General features: G+C 38.0%; 1 protein-coding gene across 1 annotated transcript in view; it reads left to right on the top strand.

Moving 5' to 3' along the window:
• Window positions 1-22340, top strand: part of LOC124795865 (E3 ubiquitin-protein ligase MYCBP2-like) — a 145577-nt gene that overhangs the window by 63529 nt on the left and 59708 nt on the right. The window contains exons 6-10 of the mRNA XM_047259947.1: window positions 9310-9488; window positions 9575-9742; window positions 9860-10078; window positions 10542-10746; window positions 16676-16843. Coding sequence (XP_047115903.1) covers window positions 9310-9488; window positions 9575-9742; window positions 9860-10078; window positions 10542-10746; window positions 16676-16843 — 939 coding nt within the window. The remainder of the gene's footprint in view (window positions 1-9309; window positions 9489-9574; window positions 9743-9859; window positions 10079-10541; window positions 10747-16675; window positions 16844-22340) is intronic.

Genomic DNA, 22340 nt, shown 5'->3' with positions numbered 1-22340 from the left:
AAGGGATTGGTTTGGTAGGACATGGTCTGAGTCATCAAAGGATCACTGATTTAGTATTGGAGGGCAGTGAGGAGGGTAAAACTCATAGAGGGAGACCAAGAGATGAATACACTAAGCAGATCCAGAAGGATGTAGGTTGCAGTAGGTACTGGGAGATGAAGAAGCTTGCACAGGATAGAGTAGCATGGAGAGCTGCATCAAACCAGTCTCTGGACTGAAGACCACAACAACAACTGTGTTCAGTTTTTGACAGGCTATCGACTGGGCCATCTTACCAATAAATCTGAGTGAGGTGTGATGGAAAGTTTCCCTTGTAAGACTACATGAGATTTTTCATCCTTAACCATAGCTATGTCTCCCTTAAGGGGAAGATATATAGTGATTCTGTGGCACGGCCGAGGGGATCCACATGGCACTCTCACACTCCAAAAAACCCAGAGGAACCTTTCTAGCCCCCAATATCCTAAACTCCTTGTCTGGCTTAGGTTCGCTGATGGTATTTTTATGATTTGGACCCAGAACCAAGAAGTTATCCTCATTCCTTGACAGCGTCAACACCTTCTATCATATCTATTCCATATGTTCATCCTTAAAACAGTGTGCCATTTAAACAATCATTGACAGTCACATTTGGTGGCTACATGAAAACCTCTGCACATATCAGTCTACCAACCATTGAAGTACTTCCATTTTGGTAGCTGCCATACCTTCCACACTAAAAATTGTCTGCTGTACATTTGGGCCACCCATTGACAGCACATCTGCAGTTAAAAAGCATTCATTTCCCATATGCTGAGTGGCTTACTAAAGCCCTCACTACCCTTCAGACCTAGTCTGTAAACAGATGTCCTATACTATACACACACATGCCCCTAATCTTCTAACCACTACACAAACAAGCAGCAATGGAGCACGTCGCCTCTACCTCATATTATCCAGTGTCACAACAGGCTCAGAAAGCTTCACTGTATTCTTCACTGGAGCTTCAACTCCCTATCATCATGCCCATGCTTCTTACAATCTTTCCTTCTCCCAAAATGGTATCCCATCAATCCAGCTAATATATGAAATATTCTGGTCCATCGTTATGCTACATTTATTCCCATCCCCTTGCCATAATGGTCATATCCCTGTGGAAGACCCATAGTCTCTTCAGAATTATTTAAAGACTGTCACTTTGACAGGAGCATGTGGAGGCACAGAGCACAGTTTCCATGTCCTGCATGAACATGTGCATAATCTTACATTTCATTCATCTTGCTCAAACTCACAAACCTCTCAGTGTACAGAGATGGTGCTGGCATCATTGTTTTCTGGGAGAGCTGCAGTATGTTTTAATATCTGTTTTAGAAAACTCCACTGACATGAGTCTTATCACTATCACAATGCTTAAAGTGTCACTGTCACTTTTGTTATTTAATGAAATAATCATGTCCTCCTCTGAATTTTCTAAAACAGCTTCATTCTGACATGCTCTTACCATGATGCAGTGCATTTTATGGACAGCTTTCTTCCAGTCTTCAGAGACAACACTTTAACAGCTTCTTATGTGAGTGGTTCAACTGCTGGCATTATAAATTTGTTATTATTGTTGGCAATGTAATCTTTACTTTGGTTTAATATTAATAAGAATCACCACAGCTGTCTTAAGGTACATTTATTATGTCACAACCATTTTTGTTCAATGGACATCATCAAGAGACATGTCTCATAACAAATTCTCACAGAATTGTGCTGATATCATGACTCAGGAAGTCTAGTCATCTTAATATCACTGAAGGCACATTCTGGAACATGAGCCTCAAACATATGCCAAGCATATGTACAAACAAAATGAGGCTTGAGTACAGGGAACATGACATGTAATCTGATCTGTTCTCTCATATACAATTAGTATTTATTCTGTTGCATATTTTGGAAGTGAGAGTGCTGTACAAGGAAGGAAGACTCGAATAACTTGATGAAGATTGTTAAAAGGATTGGGAGTCTTGAACAGTCAAAACCCAAGAACTACTAATTGCTATTGTGATTCATTTCAGCTTGTCAGCTATGAACCATGGACCTTGCCGTTGGTGGGGAGGCTTGCGTGCCTCAATGATACAGATAGCCATACCGTAGGTGCAATCACAACGGAGGGGTATCTGTTGAGAGTCCAGACAAACGTGTGGTTCCTGAAGAGGGGCAGCAGCTTTTTCAGTAGTTGCAGGGGCAACAGCCTGGATGATTGACTGATCTGGCCCTGTAACACTAACCAAATCGGCCTTGCTGTTGTCGTACCGTGAACGGCTGAAAGCAAGGGGAAACTACAGCCGTAATTTTTCCCGAGGGCATGCAGCTTTACTGTATGATTAAATGATGATGACGTCCTCTTGGGTAAAATATTCCGGAGGTAAAATAGTCCCCCATTCGGATCTCCGGGCAGGGACTACTCAAGAGGATGTCGTTATCAGGAGAAAGAAAACTGGCGTTCTACGGGTGGAATGTCAGATCCCTTAATCGGGCAGGTAGGTTAGAAAATTTAAAAAGGGAAATGGGTAGGTTAAAGTTGGATATAGTGGGAATTAGTGAAGTTCGGTGGCAGGAGGAACAAGACTTTTGGTCAGGTGAATACAGGGTTATAAATACAAAATCAAATAGGGATAATGCAGGAGTAGGTTTAATAATGAATTAAAAAAAATAGGAGTGCAGGTAAGCTACTACAAACAGCATAGTGAACGCATTATTGTGGCCAAGATAAACACGAAGCCCATGCCTACTACAGTAGTACAAGTTTATATGCCAACTAGCTCTGCAGATGATGAAAGAAATTGATGAAATGTATGATGAGACAAAAGAAATTAATTATTCAGGTAGTGAAGGGAGATGAAAATTTAATAGTCATGGGTGACTGGAATTCGACAGTAGGAAAAGGAAGAGAAGGAAACATAGTAGGTGAATATGGATTGGGGCTAAGAAATGAAAGAGGAAGCCGCCTGGTAGAATTTTGCACAGAGCATAACTTAATTATAGCTAACACTTGGTTCAAGAATCATAAAAGAAGGTTGTATACATGGAAGAACCCTAGAGATACTAAAAGGTTTCAGATGGATTATATAATGGTAAGACAGAGATTTGGGAACCAGATTTTAAATTGTAAGACATTTCCAGGGGCAGATGTGGACTCTGACTACAATCTGTTGGTTATGAACTTTAGATTAAAACTCAAGAAACTGCTAAAAGGTGGGAATTTGAGGAGATGGGACCTGGATAAACTGAAAGAACCAGAGGTTGTACAGAGTTTCAGGGAGAGCATAAGGGAGCAATTGACAGGAATGGGGGAAAGAAATACAGTAGAAGAAGAATGGGTAGCTTTGAGGAATGAGATAGTGAAGGCAGCAGAGGATCAAGTAGGTAAAAAGACGAGGGCTAATAGAAATTCTTGGGTAACAGAAGAAATACTGAATTTAATTGATGAAAGGAGAAGATACAAAAATGCAGTAAGTGAAGCAGGCAAAAAGGAATACAAACGTCTCAAAAATGAGATTGACAGGAAGTGCAAAATGGCTAAGCAGGGATGGCTACAGGACAAATGTAAGGATGTAGAGGCTTATCTCATGAGGGGTAAGATAGATATTGCCTACAGGAAAATTAAAGAGACCTTTGGAGAAAAGAGAACCACTCGCATGAATATCAAGATCTCAGATGGAAACCCAGTTCTATGCAAAGAAGGGAAAGCAGAAAGGTGGAAGGAGTATATAGAGGGTCTATACAGGGGCGATGTTCTTGAGGACAATATTATGGAAATGGAAGAGGAGGTAGATGAAGATGAAATGGGAGATATGGTACTGTGTGAAGAGTTCGGCAGAGCACTGAAAGACCTGAGTCGAAACAAGGCCCCGGGAGTAGACAACATTCCATTAGAACTACTGACAGCCTTGGGAGAGTCAGTCCTGACAAAACTCTACCATCTGGTGAGCAAAATGTATCAAACAGGTGAAATTCCCTCAGACTTCATGAAGAATGTAATAATTTCAATCCCAAAGAAAGCTGGTGTTGACAGATGTGAAAATTATCGAACTATCAGTTTAATAAGTCACAGCTGCAAAATACTAACACGAATTCTTTACAGACGAATGGAAAAATTGGTAGAAGCCGACCTCTGGGAAGATCAGTTTGGATTCCGTAGAAGTGTTGGAACACGTGAGGCAATACTGACCCTATGACGTATCTTAGAAGAAAGATTAAGGAAAGGCAAACCTATGTTTCTAGCATTTGTAGACTTAGAGAAAGCTTTTGACAATGTTGACTGGAATACTCTCTTTCGAATTCTGAAGGTGGCAGGGGTAAAATACAGGGAGGGAAAGGCTATTTACAATTTGTACAGAAATCAGATGGCAGTTATAAGAGTCGAGGTACATGAAAGGGAAGCAGTGGTTGGGAAGGGAGTGAGACAGGGTTGTAGCCTCTCCCCGATGCTATTCGATCTGTATATTGAGCAAGCAATATAGGAAACAAAAGAAATGGTCGGAGTAGGTATTAAAATCCATGGAGAAGAAATAAAAACTTTAAGGTTTGCCGATGACATTGTAATTCTGTCAGAGACAGCAAAGGACTTGGAAGAGCAGTTGAACGGAATGGACAGTGTCTTGAAAGGAGGGTATAAGATGAACATCAACAAAAGCAAAACGAGGATAATAGAATGTAGTCGAATTAAGTCGGGTAATGCTGAGGGAATTACATTGGGAAATGAGACACTTAAAGTAGTAAAGGAGTTTTGCTATTTGGGGAGCAAAATAACTGATGATGGTCGAAGTAGAGAGGATATAAAATGTAGACTGGCAATGGGAAGGAAAGCGTTTCTGAAGAAGAGAAATTTGTTAACATCGAGTATTGATTTAAGTGTCAGGAAGTCGTTTCTGGAAGTATTTGTGTGGAGTGTAGCCATGTATGGAAGTGAAACATGGACGATAAATAGTTTAGACAAGAAGAGAATAGAAGTTTTTGAAATGTGGTGCTACAGGAGAATGCTGAAGGTCAGATGGGTAGATCACATAACTAATGATGAAGTATTGAATAGAATTGGGGTGAAGATGTGTTTGTGGCACAACTTGACTAGAAGAAGGGATCGGTTGGTAGGACATCTTCTGAGGCATCAAGGGATCACCAATTTGGTACTGGAGGGCAGCGTGGAGGGTAAAAATCGTAGAGGGAGACCAAGAGATGAATACACTAAGCAGATTCAGAAGGATGTAGGTTGCAGTAGGTACTGGGAGATGAAGAAGCTTGCACAGGATAGAGTAGCATGGAGAGCTGCATCAAACCAGTCTCCGGACTGAAGACCACAACAACAACATTATGACACACAAGGAACCATAACAAGTGTGAACTAGCTAGAAAGTACTGCAGATTTGTTTTTATGTAACAAACTGACCTTATGGACTGGGTTTCTGTGTGCTGTGAAGTACAAAAGAAGTCATTGAATCTCAGTCCTAGGTAGTTGAATAGTTAATGTGAAAGTCTGGTAGCTGTAAAGTTTATGCTTTGAATCTGGCTAGCAACATTTGTTTGTTTTACTTTCATTGAAATTCCATATTTATTAACAAATGGAAATGTTAATTAATGAATGCGAATCATAATGTTTTAATGAAAACAACTGTTGATATTTTTAGTTATTAACTGGATGAAAATAACAGTATTCACAATAAACTAAAATGTGGTGCAAAAATGCAAAATATCAAATATGAAATAAAATAAAATACTTTTTTATTTCTGGAGACTGAATAGTATTATTGATGGATTTAATGTATTTTCATTTAAAAATGAGGCATTTCACAAGTCTGTATCAAATTTTATTTTATTTTCATGGAATTTCTAATCATCAGTGCACTTAGTTTTCAAGACGAGTTATGATTTAAGTTCTCTGGGTTAGCACTATGAGTAATGCAACTGCTTTTTGATCCCTTCATTTTTTCAGCCTTTATGTTATTTTTTATTAGAAAATACACAGTTGTATTCATTATCCATTGTATATATGATTTAAACACTTTAATGAACATGAATCGTCAGTCTTGTAAAAACCAACTTGTGCTCTGCTCAAATGATATCCTGAAAGCCATGGATCAATCAGATGGATGCAGTATTTTGCAACTTTCCAAAAGATTTTTTCTGTTTTTCACATGAACATTTATTTACAAAAGTGTTGTTATATGGGATATCAAACAAAATTTATGACTGGATCAAGAATGCAAGTACCTTCTGGTGTGCCTCAAGGAAGTGTATTGGGACTGTTGCTGTTCATGTTGCATATTAATAACCCGACAAACAATATTAATAGTAGCGTCAGATTTTTTGCAGATGATACTGTTATCTATAGTGAAGTACTGTCTGAAAGAAAGCTTCACAAACATTCAGTCACATCCTGATAATTACTTCCTGGAAGATTAAAGTTCTGTGCTGGACGAGAGCTTGAACCTGAGACTATTGTCTTTTGTGGCAAGTACTAATCTGACTGAGTTATTCAGGCATGACTCACAATCTGCACTCACAGCTTTACTTCCACCAGTACCTCATCTCCTACCTTCCAGGAAGGTTCAAATCAGAATATGCTCTGCTATGAAGAGAAAATTCATTCTGGAAAAATCTTGATATGATTTAAAAGTGATGTAAAGAATAGCAACTTGTTTTATATGATCATACAAGTAATGTTATACCTTTCCAAAACTCAAAAAATTTGTATCCTGCAACACCAGTGAGTCACATTTGGAATCACTCAACTCATATAAAATATCTGGCTGTAACAATTTGTAGGGATATAAAATGGAGTGACTACATAGGCTCAGCCATATGTAAGGCAGCTAGCATACTTCAGATCATTGGCAGCACACTGGGAAAATGCAGTCAGTCTAGAAAGAAGATGGTGTACAAGTCATATGTGCATACCATCTTAGTACATTGCTCAAGTGTGTGGGATCCGTACCAGATATGGCCAACATGGGATATTGGACATATAAAAAGAAGGGTGGGGCAAATTGTCACAATTTTGTTTGATTCATGGGAGAGTGTCATGGAAGTGTTGAAAAACTCGAATTGACAGATGCGCGAAGATAGATGACAATTATCCCATGAAATCCTATTTACAAAGTTTCAAGAACCAGTACTAATTTAAGAATCTATAGATAATCTTCAGATTCTTATATATCATTCCTTTAGGGTCAGTGAAGGGAAGATTAGACTAATTACAGGATGCACAGAGGCATCTAAGCAGTCATTATTCACATGCTCCATGTGCAGTGGGAATGGGAAGATATCTTAACATGTGGTACAATGCCAAGTACCCTCTGCTGTCCACTTATGAGTGTTTTGCTGATTTGTATGTAGATGTAGAGTCATTGGAGGCTCATTCCACATCAAACTGTTCTGGGTTTTAATTATCATGCTCATTACTCATTTTTCATGCTGTATGCTGTTGTTCCCTGTAGGAAGTTTCAATTTAACCCTGTTTGTTTTCTGTTCCTGAATGTCATTGCTGCAGTCTTTGTAGTTATCATATTAAGGTGGATTATATTGAAATACTGGATGACTTTATCACTAACCCTCCCACACAAAATCTCCTGTCTTTTGTAAACTTATTGTTAGTTTATTGCACAATGTGTTGAAAATTCTTGAGGCAAAGCTAAGGGGGTTTCCTGATTGGTTGCAGTTTTTATCCCCATCAGTTTTCTTTTCCTTTTCAGTGAATAGTAAAAGTTTTCTTGATTGCTAACTGCAATGTGTGTTGTAAATTGTGAGAATGTTATTAATAAGTATGACTAGAAATGGGAAAAGAATGATTGGAAGAGTTTTGCAAAACATTGCTATCATTTAATTTAACTGATGAAATGAGAAAATATAAAAATGCAGCAAATGAAGCAGGCCAAAGGGAATATAAATGTCTTAAAAACTGCTGAATAGCTAAGCCAGAATGACTAGAGGACACATGTAATGGTTTAGGAGCATATTTCACTAGGTGAAAGATAGATACCACCTACAGGAAAATTCAAGAGGCCTTTGGAGAAAAGAGGAGCACCTGTATGAATATCAAGGGTTCAGATGGAAATTCATACCAAGCAAAGAAGGGAAAGCTGAAAGGTGGAAAGAGAGTGTACGGTCTGTGCATGGGAGATGAATTTGAAGGCAATGTTATACAAAGCGAAGAGACGGCAGATGACAATGAGATAACAGATACTGTGAGGAATATGAGAAAGCACTGAAAGACCAAAGTCAAAACAAAGCCCCTAGAGTAGACGACGTTCCATCAGATAGCCTTGGGAGAGCCATCCATGACAAAACTGTTCCATCTGCTATGAAAGATGTAAGATGTAAGAGATAGGCAAAGTACCCTCAGACTTCAAGAAGAATATAATAATTCCAATTCCAAAGAAAGCAGATGCTGTCAGGAGTGAATATTACTGAATTGTCAGTTTAACAGGTCATGCTTGCAAAATAATACCACAAATTCCTTACAGAAGAGTGGAAGAATTGGTAGAAGCCAACCTCGGGGAAGATCAGTGTGGATTCTGGAGAAATGTAGAAACATACAGGGCAATACTGACCCAATGACTTAGCTTAGCAGATAGTTTAAGGGAAGGTAAATCTACATGTATAGCATTCTTAGACTTACAGAAAGCTTTTTGACGATGTTGACTGGAAAGGAAAACAAAGAAAAATTTGTAGTAGGAATTAAAGTTGTGGTGTTATAGAAGGATGCTGAAGATTAGATTGGTAGTTTGTGTAAATAATGAGGAGGTACTGGATAGAATTGGGGAGACAAGAAATTTGTGGTACAGCTTGACTAAAATAAGGGATCAGTTGATAGGACACATTCTGAAACATTAAGAAATAACCAAGTTAGTATTGGTAGGAAGTGCAGGGGGGGATTAAAAATCATAGAGGGAGACCAAGAGATGAATACAGTAAGCAGATTCAGGAAGATGTAGGTTGCAGTAGTTATTCAGAGATGAAGAGGCTTGCACAGGATAGAGTGGCATGAAGAACTGGATCAAACCAGTCTTCAAACTGAAGACCACAAGAAAAACAATAACATGTTATCATCATGAAATATAATTGAGATATAAAGGTTGAGGGATTTCTGTAATGTTTAAGAGTTGTTAAAACTGATCTAGCAAGTCTGAGACCTTGGCATTCACCTTTGAGCAGATCTACAAAGTTTTCTTTAATTGTAAGACACATCTGTTTATCTCTTGTGCTTTTGATTCATCAAATAATAGCTATATATTTCAGATTTGTTAGTATTAAGGCAACTGAGACAGGTGTTTTCATTTGTGTTAACAGATATTCACAGCAGTCAGACCACAAAATCACTGGCAAGTGATGGACAATATTTATACTTATATACGTCAAAAGGTCTTTTCAAGATAGGCTCTGGTTATGGTGGAACTGTAAAGGCTAACATATACATTCACAAATCAGATTTCTTTATTGATGAAAAAGGATGGCTAGGATTTGCTTATGTGAGTATTTATTTTGTAACTTTATTTGTCATTGTTTTGGCTTCTTATTATAGTGTAAATTGATACTGTATGTGTTTACTTCATAGGGAATGCTGTACTTCAAATTTGTTGGTAAAAAAGGCTGTGAGTTACTGCTTATGGACAGAGAATCATTGAAAGTCATGGATATTGTTTCCCTGGAAGGGAAAGATTGTGGTTCTTGCGTAATGTTTTCTGATGGAGAAAATCTTGGAATGATTACAGCAGCAAAAGATGTACGATATTTATCATCACTTTTTCCAAAAAATTTGCTATATTTATCATCTTCAATTGAGTAAGAATTAATGAGAACTCTAGTTACTATACATCTGCACTTCATATATATGTTTCAGGATGGTTTTGTTGTTCGTACAATAAATCCTACCAGTTCACCCGTTGTGTCAGTCAATGAACTTCCCCTTAAGTTAGCAAGAAAATGTGTTGATGTTTTTGGATATGCTACATTTGATGAAGAAACCATGATACACACTGTACAGATTGGCTATGATGAAGAAATAGCTGTGATTGCTGCAGGGAAGGATTTTGGTTTAATAAGAACTAACTCAGGAAAGGTAAGGCAATAAATTCTCTATATCCTGGAATGGAACTGTGATTTAAATTAATAATTTATTTGAGTAGAATTTGCAACAATTACTTTTTTTGAAGTTTTGATATAATTTATTTTCTGTGCCGTTAACTAGTTTTCAGGCCACTGCAAGCTCATCATCAGATACTATTCCTGTATCACTTCCATGTGATGATGATCCTGTAGCAGCTTAAAATCTAGTTAATGGTAAAAAAAAAGTTGTATCAAAACTTCAGAAAAGCAAATGATTGCATATTCTGCCAAAAGAAATTCCCAATGCAAAGCAGATAAATTTCCAAAAATGTACTAAAAGGAATTTCTTTGCATTTTAATTAATTAGTGACAGTAAAAATGCTACAGAACAAAATATGTCTGAGAAACACATTTTTGTGTTTATATTGGTGTAGTTAGTAACATACAGTGCTTCACTGCTTTCCCCCTGTTTTCAGGTCTTTTATTGTGGCAAATCAGCAAGTCTAGGAATCAAACAAGGAGGCCTCAGAAATGGCAAATGGGCTGAACTACCAATCACTAAGTCTCCTAAAATAACCCACTTTGCTGTTGGTCATGAAGGTCTTCATGCAGTGCTGATCTCTGAAGATGGATCTGTGTTTTTTGTCGGAACAGCAAGAAGAGGAGAAGATGGCGATCAGAGTAAGATATTCTTCATCATGTGTACATGTACATGAAACAAAGTTTCAAAAATAAAATGTGTGTTAAGGAAACTATGGTAGTTTTTATGATAATTTATAAAATAAATAAATAAATAACTGCAGAAATGACATGATGTACAGGGTATTAAAGGAGGAATAATAAATATTTTAGGTGCTCTTAGACTTTTTTCAAGTAAAACATTCCACACAACAAGTGTCCAGTTTTTATTTGTTTCAGAGGTATAGCTGTTTAAAAAGTGACTGAAACAAATATTCATAGAAGGTGATAAGCAACCTCCGATTATTAAGTTTGAAGTTGAATATCATAAATCCCACCTCCAACTTCAATGCCCTTTTGAATTCACTTGGCAACCATAAGTGTAGCTCTTCTGAGGTCACCTTTTTTATTGGGGTGCACTATTCATAATCTGATTGATCAATCCATCTCTTGTGTTTACTTTTATATTTCTAGCTCTCACCTCTCAACCATCACCACTGACAAAAAATCTAAAGAGGGAGGGTGTAAGGATCTTGATGGCCAATGAATGTGATAATTTCTGCTGGTCTGTCTTCTGATAGGAATGTTGGGTTTATATGATGTCTCGTTAGAATTTGATGACTACAATGTGATGACTAGAATATGTGGGGCCCCATCTTGATGGAATAACATATTCACCCTTGTAGGCAAAGGAACTGATTCTGATAATTCTGGAAGCTTATTCTCAAGAAAGTACAGATAACTAGGTCCTGTAAGAAGATGCAGTAATGCAAGAGGCTCCATCAGCTGATTGCCTATCAGCCTACACCTCACATTTACAGAGAAACATTCTTGAAAAGGTGTCTCCACAGAGGCTTGTGGGTTTTTGTTGCACCACCAGTGTGATTTATGAGTGTTATAGATACTGTCATGTGTGAAAGCAGCTTCATCAGTAAACAGTACTAATGGACTAGTTGCTAAAATGCAATGAGCCAGAGATAAAATTCCAATCATCTACAGTCATCTCCTTCTTGAATGTCATGATTAATATCCCAGGCACATTCAGTAATATGTGGTGGCCTGCAATGTTTGCATGCCTCTGAGATCTCGGGGTCCCCAGATGTCTGTACAAGAGCTTTGTTGATTATTGTAGCGTATGTAGTGTCCAGTAGCTAGAGGAGCTGAGCAAGGTAATCAAAAAGATTGCCAAGGTCTCTCCACGAGGCTGTGTAAGTGGTCTATTGATCAGAGATCTTAGTATTGGCCTCCCTATTACATCTGCTAAACAGGGAAGATATTGTTGAAGGTGCCGCTACGTATGCAGATGAGATTCTAGTAGTTGTGTCTGCAGACTTCAGGGCGAGACTTGAGGAAATGTTGAATGATGTGCTTGTTCAGATGCAGCTGTGGTGCATGGGCAACACACACACACACACACACACACACACACGCACACGCACACGCACACGCACACATATTTGAAGGGAAGAGTTCCTCCTGCTAGAAATACCTTCCTCAGGCTTGATGGAATCCCTATAAATTACAACACTGTTTGCAGATAGCTAGGAATTCCTGTATACAAGAAAAGGAGCTTTCTAGAACATGTAAAATCCTTTACTCAGAAAGTGGCTGAAATCATCCATAAGGCTGCGCATGCTGGCACTCCCAACTATAAATTATTGTTGCATTTGATGCGGTTATATCATAAAGCTATGCTATTGTGGGCTTTGCTGTCAGCATCTGGGTGCATCAGCTTCAACTACAGAAACAATACTGTGATGAAATCAGCAGAGGGTACTTCTTAGGCTCACTGTCACCTTTTGCAATACATCTGTTGTGGGTTTACTGGTGATTCTTAGTATATATCGTATGGGTATGATGGTGTGTTACAGGTCAGCATTGTATTGGTTGGGATGTGAACAATATGATTATGTGTATGATGTCATAGGAGCTCATATTATTGATGAAAGTCACTAATGAGCCTGGAAATTAAGTGAACAGAAATCTGATTGGGACACTAGAAGTGCTGCAAAGTGGGTATGCCAAGCATTAGGAACTGGCTCAGACTGCATTGCATCAGCCCTATTAGATGTATGGTGCACTGATTAAAATGTCATGGTCCACATTCCAAACATCTGTATTGATTGGGATGTAGTAACACATCAATCTGAGAGGAAAGTCCTGCTGATGATGACATTGCCTCATTCTCAGGTAGAGAGAGAACACAGAATGCGTACAGTTAGAGTACATTCTGCAAACAGTTGTAAGTGACTGGAAACTATGGGCTACAGTTAATGAATGCACATTGCGTACCTATTAGATTGGTGCATTAGTTCATAGCATTTTTGTTTTGCATGTTTTTATTCTGATTGCTATAGGTTTTTATCTACAAATTACTTCCCTGAAGTGCAACCATCACTGCTGACATTTATTGTCAACAACTGAAATATCTTGCAGACACAGTCCAAGAACAACAACCAGGAAGGCTGCATGAAGTGATTCTCCTCCATGATAACGCCCACCTAAATTCTGGTAGATCGACAAAAAACTCTATACAGGAGTTGGGTTGGGAAGTCATTCCACACCCACCTTCTTCACCTGATCCTGTGCCCTCAGATTTTCACCTTTTCTGCTCTTTGTTGAACAATCTTCAAGGAACTTCCTTTCCAAAAGAAAATGTCCTCTGAACGTGGCTTGACAAGTTCTTCATCTCTAAACCGTGTGACTTCTATAGTCGCAGAATCAAAAAGTTATCCCAGCATTGCGAGATGGTTGTAAGTAGTGAAGGAGACTATATTATTTATGACTAAAGTCTCTGTTATGTGTATCTCTTGTGTTTATTGAACTTATGGAAAAATGCTACGAACTTATGCACCAACCAAATATATATACTCACTCTTTATTATTATTATTATTATTATTATTATTATTATTATTATTATTATTATTATTATTTGTGCCAATCATTCTCCACAATGTCCGCCCCCGGTAGCTGAGTGGTCAGCACAACAGAATGTCAATCCCAAGGGCCCGGGTTCGATTCCCGGCAGCGTCAGAGATTTTCTCCACTCAGGGACTGGGTGTTGTGTTGTCCTAATCATCATCAGTTCATCCCCATCAAAGCGCAAGTAGCTGAAGTGGCGGCAAATTGAAAGTTTTGCACCCGGCGAACGGTCTACCCAATGGGAGGCCCTAGTCACACGACACGACATGACATGACATTCTCCACAATGCAGGAAACAAGATTTGTGGTCTGTTGATGTTTGGATATTCAGAGCATCCACTTAATCTTATAGCCAGAAAGTTGAGCATTTACTTTATATTGGTTTGGTGCATAAGTTCATAGCCTAATTTTTATTTAATTGGCAAATCTCAAGTTCTTCTGAGGCTGCCTGTAACAAATTTAGTAATGCAAGCTGGAAGTTATTTACTTATAACTTGAATAATTTTTAATATTCTGTTTTATTTCAGCATTAATATTAACAATAGTTGCTGTTAACATAATTTATAACTGTGTAATAATATAAAACATTTCATGTCACCATCACTGTGAATAAAAATGATTGAAGCAGTTCATATGTAACATCTGCCACATTCGTGTGTGTGCAATGCCAATTCATGTAGAAACTCTGCATGTGCTTGTTGGAAGACTACATTTTACCAACTGAATAATGCCTTTTACTTCATCCACACTGTTCATTTGTGCACTCAGGTGAGATATGTCTTTGAATACTGCAAAAGTCTTACACAATTTAGTGAAAACATGAGCAAACACTGTGGACTCTGATTCTTTGCAGTTAGGAAATCATCTACATTTTCTCTACAAGCAACAGCAGCATTTCCATTACAAAACCCATACACAGGTATTCAGCATTTGCAAATATGTGTGGCATGCTTAAATGATACAGTGGAATTGGCCAACAAATCACAACCACGGTTTACAATTTTAATTACATGTACTAAAGCATAACTTCACAACTTGAAGTTTGAAACAAAAATGTGAGTCAACAAATAAACCCATAGCAACTGAAGAATAATACACAAAATGAAAACTTACCTCTATAACCAGATGAATCACTGTAACTGATAAAAATTCAATCACATAACATGGAATTTTTTAATCTATACCACCAACTTCTACAATCCAGGGTCATTCAAAAAGGAAGAACTCATTTCAGTTGTTAATTACAGATAAACCATGAAAGATAGAAACACATTGTGCATGTCAGTGGATAGAGAAAGGCCCAAAGTTTATGTGCACGCAAACACTATACTGTACAGTCAACGTGAGCACCATGTGTTGCTCAAGAAACATCGAAATGGTAGTCCATTTCATGCCACCCACAAATCAACAGGTTTCTGTTTATTGAATCAACAGCCCCAACAATTCAATTTCTCACCTCTTGAAGAATAACTGCCATAAGCAGGCAAAAACTATGTTTTATATTCCCCCACAGAAAACACTCACAAGGTGCGAGGTCTGGCGACATGGGAGGCCAAAAGCAATGAACAAGATCTTGTTGTCAAGCCAACCTCAAGGTAAAAGGGGGGAGGGGGGGGGGGCATTATGGATAAAAATAAAATTATTGGCATCTTTGTGAAGTTGAGGAAATAACCAATTTTTCAGCATGTCCAGATATTACATTCCTGTTGCAATTTCCTCCACAAAAAGAAAGGTACATAAACTTTGTAAACATAAACAGAAGAAAGCACATTCAGTTTCAGGAAGTCTCTTTCACGTTTGATGATGATGCCAGGATTTTGTGGCCTCCAAATTCTTCCATTATGGTGGTTGGCTTTATCCGATAGATGAAACATCAATTCATCTGAAAAGATGAGTCATTCAGAAAAAGTTTCATCTCACATCACCTGGAGAATTGAAATCCAAAATTTGTACCTTCTCTTATGGTCACTGGGACACAGTTGCTGCAGTAAGTGCAACTTCTAAGTTATCATATGCAGGTGTCGTTTCAGAACTTGTCACACTATTGTTTGGGGAACCTGAAGTTCTTGGCTTGCCTGTCTTGTGGACTTCTGAGGGCACTTTGTGAACACATCTGGGATATGCTTGACATTTTCATCAGTCATGTGTGGCCAACCAGTGCTCTTCCCTTTGCATATGCAACCAACATCCAAGAATTTCGTATGGCAGTCATAAATCTGCTTGTGCGGAGACAGATTCTTGCTGAATTTATGGTGGAATGCACATTGCTCTTGGACAATGGGTTGAACTTGCTTAAATTGCAACATATAAAATGATTTCTTTTGTTCTGTATTCACTGTGTTGCTACAAACAAAAAACAGTGCAACTGTGTCAAAACTTTGAACCTTCCTTTATCTAGTGACATGTGCAATGTGTTTCTGTCTTTTATAGTTTGTCTGTAACAAACAATTGAAATCTCTTCTTTCTTGGACAATGGGTTGAACTTGCTTAAATTCCAACACATAAAACAATTTATTTTGTTCTGTAATCGCTATGTTGCTACAAACAAAAAACAGCGCAACTGTGTCAAAACTTTGACCTTACTCTATCTAGTGACGTGCACAATATGTTTCTGTCTTTTATAGTTTGTCTGTAACAAACAATTGAAATCGCTTCTTAGTTTTTGAATCATCTGGTATATACTGTCCCTCTTGAAACACTCATATAACTATTTCTCAAACTATGGTGTAATTCTGTGAAATAGAAGTGACACCAATACAAAAATTTCTGATATTACAAGATATATTTCATTTATAAAATATGAATATATGTTTCAGATTGGAACATACAGCATTTTGAACTTTATAACTTTTGTAGGAATCTGTATTATCTGCCTGATGGTCATGTGTGACATGCCTCAGAATTATGGTGTTGGGTTGTTTTACTGAAACTCATTTTTATTTTTTTAGAATAAACATTATACTTCCCTTTTGGTGATCAGATAACTACTCATTTTATATTTAATTTTAGGTAAAGCCCGTAGGCAGCCAAAACCTGTAAAGCCAAAGAAAATGGTTAAAGTAGAGGGCCAAGTTATTGTACATGCTGCATGTAATAATGGCACCACAGCTCTTGTTACAAGGGAAGGGGAACTGCTTATGTTCGGCAAAGATACAGCTCACTGTGATCCTGCTACAGGTATGTGACAAATTATGTTTTCACTTTCTTATGTGAATGGATTATGCCATCTTCTTGTAAGGTATCTGTATGATTATAGTCAACCATGGTCTGCATTAATTTTGCTGCAACAATAAGAAACAGTTATCAAGTTTTGCTAGCAACATCTTTTGTAGAATATCAGAATATATGGGGTGTCCATAAAGCTCTGCTATCATTTTAAAAAAAAGTATGACTTGGAAACTATTACAGACAGAGCATCATGGTTTGTTGTAAAACATATAACAGCTGTTGAAGTTTTTCCCTGTTAAAACAGAATTTTAGTATGTGTCCTACTCGTTGCTCATAGAATATCACAGCAATATTTGAGTTCTGCTCATGTATGGGTCAGCAGTTCTGCTCATGTATGGGTCAGCATTGCACCATCAAGAGTTCTGATTTCTTCATTGATTCATTCAAGTTAGCAATATCAGTGACTGGTGTTGTGTACACACAATCCTTGATGTAACCCCGCAAAAAGAAGTGCATGGTGGTGCATCATTATGCTGGAAGATGATGGATGGCTGCAGCTCTTCAATCTGTGATAGCAGAAACCTTCCCTACATGGTTTTCTCTGTGAAGAAAAGTGGGCTTGTCTCTCTGTAGCACATTAGACCATGCCAAACATTAAACTTCGGGCTACCACAGATGAATTCTTTGTGCAGAGTGGGTTTTTAGAACCTCAAATACTAATGTTGTAGCAATTCACAGAAATGTGGAACATTGTTTCATCTGAAATCAGCCACTATTTCTTGTAGTCATTGCCTGCACCTATGGGGACCAGTGTAAAACATGTGAATGCTTACTATAGAGGACAATCATTTGGCTGCAATGCTTGGACCACTTGCACTTTTTATGAAAAAAGCATAATTGCTTATGTAAAACTATATGGACAATTGATCTTGCTTCCTGCAATTCACATGATACATGACAAACATGACGAATTGACTTCTGTGAGATGCATTGAAATGCAACTTGCGCTCTTTCAACAAATGCTTGAGACAGAGGGGGACGTCAGCTTTGAGAAAAGTCTTTGACACAGCATGTCTCTTTAAAGTTTTTGAAGTACCTCATTATGCTTGTTTTGCTGGTGGTGCTCTCCTGTACTGGTGTCAATAATTCCACTGTTCCATTGCCACAGATTTGAATTGTACATATGAGATGATACACTGTCCCTTCTTATGGTCTGTCATCATTAGATGCATTCCAAGTCAAATCATCCATTAAGAACAAATGAAAAATATTGTACCTCTAATAGTTTCCAAGATATGATATAATTGCATAGATAAAAAACCATCTCACCAAGAAGCAACAGGAGAAAACACACATAAAAGATATGGAAATTGCAAGCTGTGAGAGCCAGTGGATCTTCCTCTTCTCAGAAGGACTTACTGACCCATAAGTCTCACCTGATGTGAGGTTCTGATCAACTTTTCCACAACTTTCCCCATTTCCTAAGTCTGCCAGTCTTTTCCATCATCCTGCTTCCTTTCCATTGAGCCCCTCTGCCAGAAGAAGGAGTCACTGGCCCCAAAAGCTTGCGCATTTCCATATCTTTTATATGTGTTTTCTCTTGCTGCCACTTGGTGAGTAGAGTTTTTTATCAATCGGATTATATTTTCAAATAATGTGGTAGCCACCAGACAGATTGCGGGAGGCGCACATCGGCACGGCGTGTCACGGACAGTAGTTGCCGCAAGTAGAGTCCTGTCCACCAGAGGGCACGCGAGAATTTGGACGCGGCCTCTGCCGGCGTAACAACAACAACAACTCAGGCAGCACGGGCCGTGCCCAGTCAGTTAACATCAGGCCTGCCTAGGACACAGTCCCAGTCTATGCTAAGTGAAGTGCTACGTAAACGTGAACAGTGTTACTACAAATAATGACTAGTTTATCAAGTTATGACATTTTGAAGTGATACTGGGAGATTATGGACACCCATAATTGTTTAAATAAAAAGCTAGAAATGAAAGCTGCAAATCATATTCAGACAGTAAAAAGGGGCACTTGGTAGATATAGATTTATGTCAAATCTAACGGGAATATGAAACATTTGATGACAAATCTTGAAGACTCACACTTCTGAATTTGAAGGGGAGAGTAATGTTCATGTTGTTAGTAGGGAAAACATGGAAATACAAAGTGGATGAGCATATTTGATTGAGAATTAGTATATACAGCAGGAGAAAGCAAGAGTTTTTTACTTCTATACCTCCTATGTCCATTTTGTCATTTTGTACTTGCTGTTAATACTATCATTATAGTATTTCTTTCCCAGCTACCTATTTTACCTTGCTGAATTCATCATGTGTCTTTAGAGTCAGAAGCTCATTATAATTTGTTTCCATTTGTATTATTGTTGCTGTTTTTTTCAACTTTTGCTCATTTTTGTAATTTATTGGAAGGCTATTTCTTTGTGTGAATATCATTCGTATGAGAGTTACTGTCAGTTCTAAATGTTGATGTTTTCATTTGAATGTGGTATGGTTTTACAGATTAATCAATTAGATAAGAAAAAACCTACTCACTGAAGAAAAGACACATATAAAAAAGTTAAGGAAATGTGCAAGCTTTTGGAGCCAATGGCTTCTTCTTCTGGTAGAAGGGGAGGGAAGAGGGATGAAGGAAAAGGACTAAACCTCACCAGTCTGGTTACAAAATAAACATTTTGCAATTTTTTCAGTCTGTTTGTTCCTAGTGACAGATGCTGCTTATATTATTTGAGTGGACTTGCACCATAGGGTTGAGAACTTGAGGTCCCTCCCAAATGTGTCACCTGTGCACTACACATTTAAGGCTGATACTGAAATAGATGACTACCTTTAGAGTGCACAAAGATTTTTTTAACTTAGGCAATTCTCCGTGTAATCCAGATAATGGTAACTATAGAAGACGCAGAAGTATTAAGAGTATTCACAACAAAGTCCCAGAGTTTGAAGTGTCTGAAGCAGTGGATCCCGTATGATACCAGTAACAGAAAGCTGAAGAAAATACAAGGTTGATGGTACTGATATTTTTGGGGTAAATATAACTGCATGTCAAAAGGATAAACTAATAGGAAATGGATGTGGCATATTTGGCTCAGTAAACAAGAAACTCAAATCAACTGAGATAGACTATGAGGCTGCATGTGACTTGGTTTGGGTAGGACTAAGTGTCAAGGTTGGACATAAGCTTATAATTGGGTCATACTGTTGACTACCAGAAACTTACGAGGAAGTCTAGTTTGGTAGTATGCTTGTTCCTCAGTCCTGCTGTCATTACCAGAAGCCACTTTAATCATCCAACAATATAATGGCGTAAGTACAGCTTTGTAAGTTGTGGACATGACAAGATATCATGCAGTACAAAACTAAATACTTTCTCTGAAATGTACTTATAAAAGACAGTTTGGAATCCCAGTCATGATGGAAAACACTGGACTCGCATTCGGGAGGACGACAGTTCAATCCCACGTGCAGCCATCCTGATTTAGGTTTTCCGTGATTTCCCTAAATCGCTCCAGACAAATGCCGGGATGGTTCCTTTGAAAGGGCATGCCGACTTCCTTCCCTGCCCTTCCCTAATCTGCTGAGTCCAATGACCTCGCTGTCTGGTCTCCTCCCTCAAAACAACCCAACTCATGATGGAAATGTATTACATCTAAAGCCAACAAATAGACTGACATCTCTGTAGGTGTCCATATTGAAACTAGTATCAAAGACCATGAGGATGTTGTAGTGGCATGATTACTATGGTATAAAGGGTGACTAAAACTAGTGGAAAAATATATGCGTTTAGTCAACTGTGTAAAGAAGCAAAGCTTCCTGCACTACTTTCAGAGGTTACTATCATTTTACATTTGCTTCTTTGTAGTTCATAACCTGTGAATTATTGCAGTACTAAATTATTTTTTATGAACTTGTGCACTCGTAGACTTTTAGCAAATAAAGTTAATCAAAATCCGTTTTATTGTGCTTTTATTAAGAACAATAACACTGGACTCAGAACCAATGGTTTAGTTTACAATTGCTTTCCAAAAGGCAATGTGCTTCAGTGTAAATGGCTGTATTGTTGTAAACTAGAAGACAAAATTAATTTGTTTGTATTGATCTTTGGTGTTCAGCCAGGTGCAGATGTTTATGTAACATGATATTTCAACAGCATACCTTACCAACATCTTCAGGAGATACTTGTACAATGAATTTGTTCACTACATATGCAGCTACCCAGGTAACTGACTGTGTGTGTGGGGTGCACAGAAAGGTTTTGTTGGATTAGGTGATTCTTCATCCAGTCCAGATAAAGACAGCTGCAGGAAACCCGAAAGTATTAGTATAAGATCCAATGAAATGCCCCCCAGAGGTGAGAGTATTAAAATCCTAATAGTTGAGTGCTGAAGCATTCCCCAATAAAGCGCCAGAGTTTGAAACGCACCTGAAAAGCTATGAGGCTGACATAATACTAGCTACAGCAAGATGGTTAAAAAATGAAGTTGATAACAGTGAGATTTCTGGGGAAAATTTAAGTGTATATCAAAAAGATAGCCTAATGGGAAATGAAGGTGGTGTATTTCTCACAGTAGACAAGATCCACTGCGATATAAATTGGAGGAGCATGTGAGATTGTTTCGGCAAGACTAAGTGTCAGGAGTGGGCACAAAATTGTGATTGGATCCTTCTATCGACCTCCAATTCTCTTCCTATCTATCTATATCCGGATCCCGCTCTGCTATTGCCGGGTCTGGGTGCTGACAAGTTCTTCCATAATTTTAGGGAGTCTCTGCCCATGCATCCTCTTAACATGCCTGTAGCATCTCTCTCTCTCTCTCTCTCTCTCTCTCTCTCTCTTTTCTCTCTCATACTTTGTTGTTTAAGGTCCATTCTAATATCTACATTCCTTACTCTGTCCATTCTTGTTTTTCCCTTAACTGCTCTGAGAAATTTCATTTTCCATGCTTGCAGTCTGCCCCAGTCCCTTTCTGTCATTGTTCATGTTTCTCCTCCAAAGGTGACAATAGGGAAGTAATAACTCTTAACATAAGAAGTTTTGCTTTTTCTGACACTTGCTTATTCCAAATTAGGTGTTTTATTGTTTGGTAGAAATTGTCTCCCTTCTGTAACCTCTTATAAATTTCGTTGGTTATTCTTCCATCACTAGATATTTCACTCCCTAAATAAGTGAAACTGTCTACCACTTTGAGGTGTTCTCCATTCAAAGTGATATTTCCGTTGATCCCTTTGTCTCTTCCAAATACCTTTACTTCACTCTTATCTTTATTTACTTTTAATCCATATGTTTTCATTATTTCCTTCCATGCATCAAGTTGTAACTCTACATCTACCTCTTTATCACCCCATATTACCATATCATCTGCAAACATCTCCTTTTTGTCTTTTTCTTTTACTATAATTTTAACTGCCCTATTCATTCCCTCCATCACAACATTAGAAAGTACAGGAGATAGAATACTTCCTTGTTTAAGTCCTTTTCTTATTTC

The sequence above is a fragment of the Schistocerca piceifrons genome, chromosome 4, assembly GCF_021461385.2.
Source record: "Schistocerca piceifrons isolate TAMUIC-IGC-003096 chromosome 4, iqSchPice1.1, whole genome shotgun sequence".
Classification (NCBI taxonomy): Eukaryota; Metazoa; Arthropoda; class Insecta; order Orthoptera; family Acrididae; genus Schistocerca; species Schistocerca piceifrons.
Note: the sequence above shows the minus strand (reverse complement) of the source record. Positions and strands in the feature narration are given on the sequence as shown.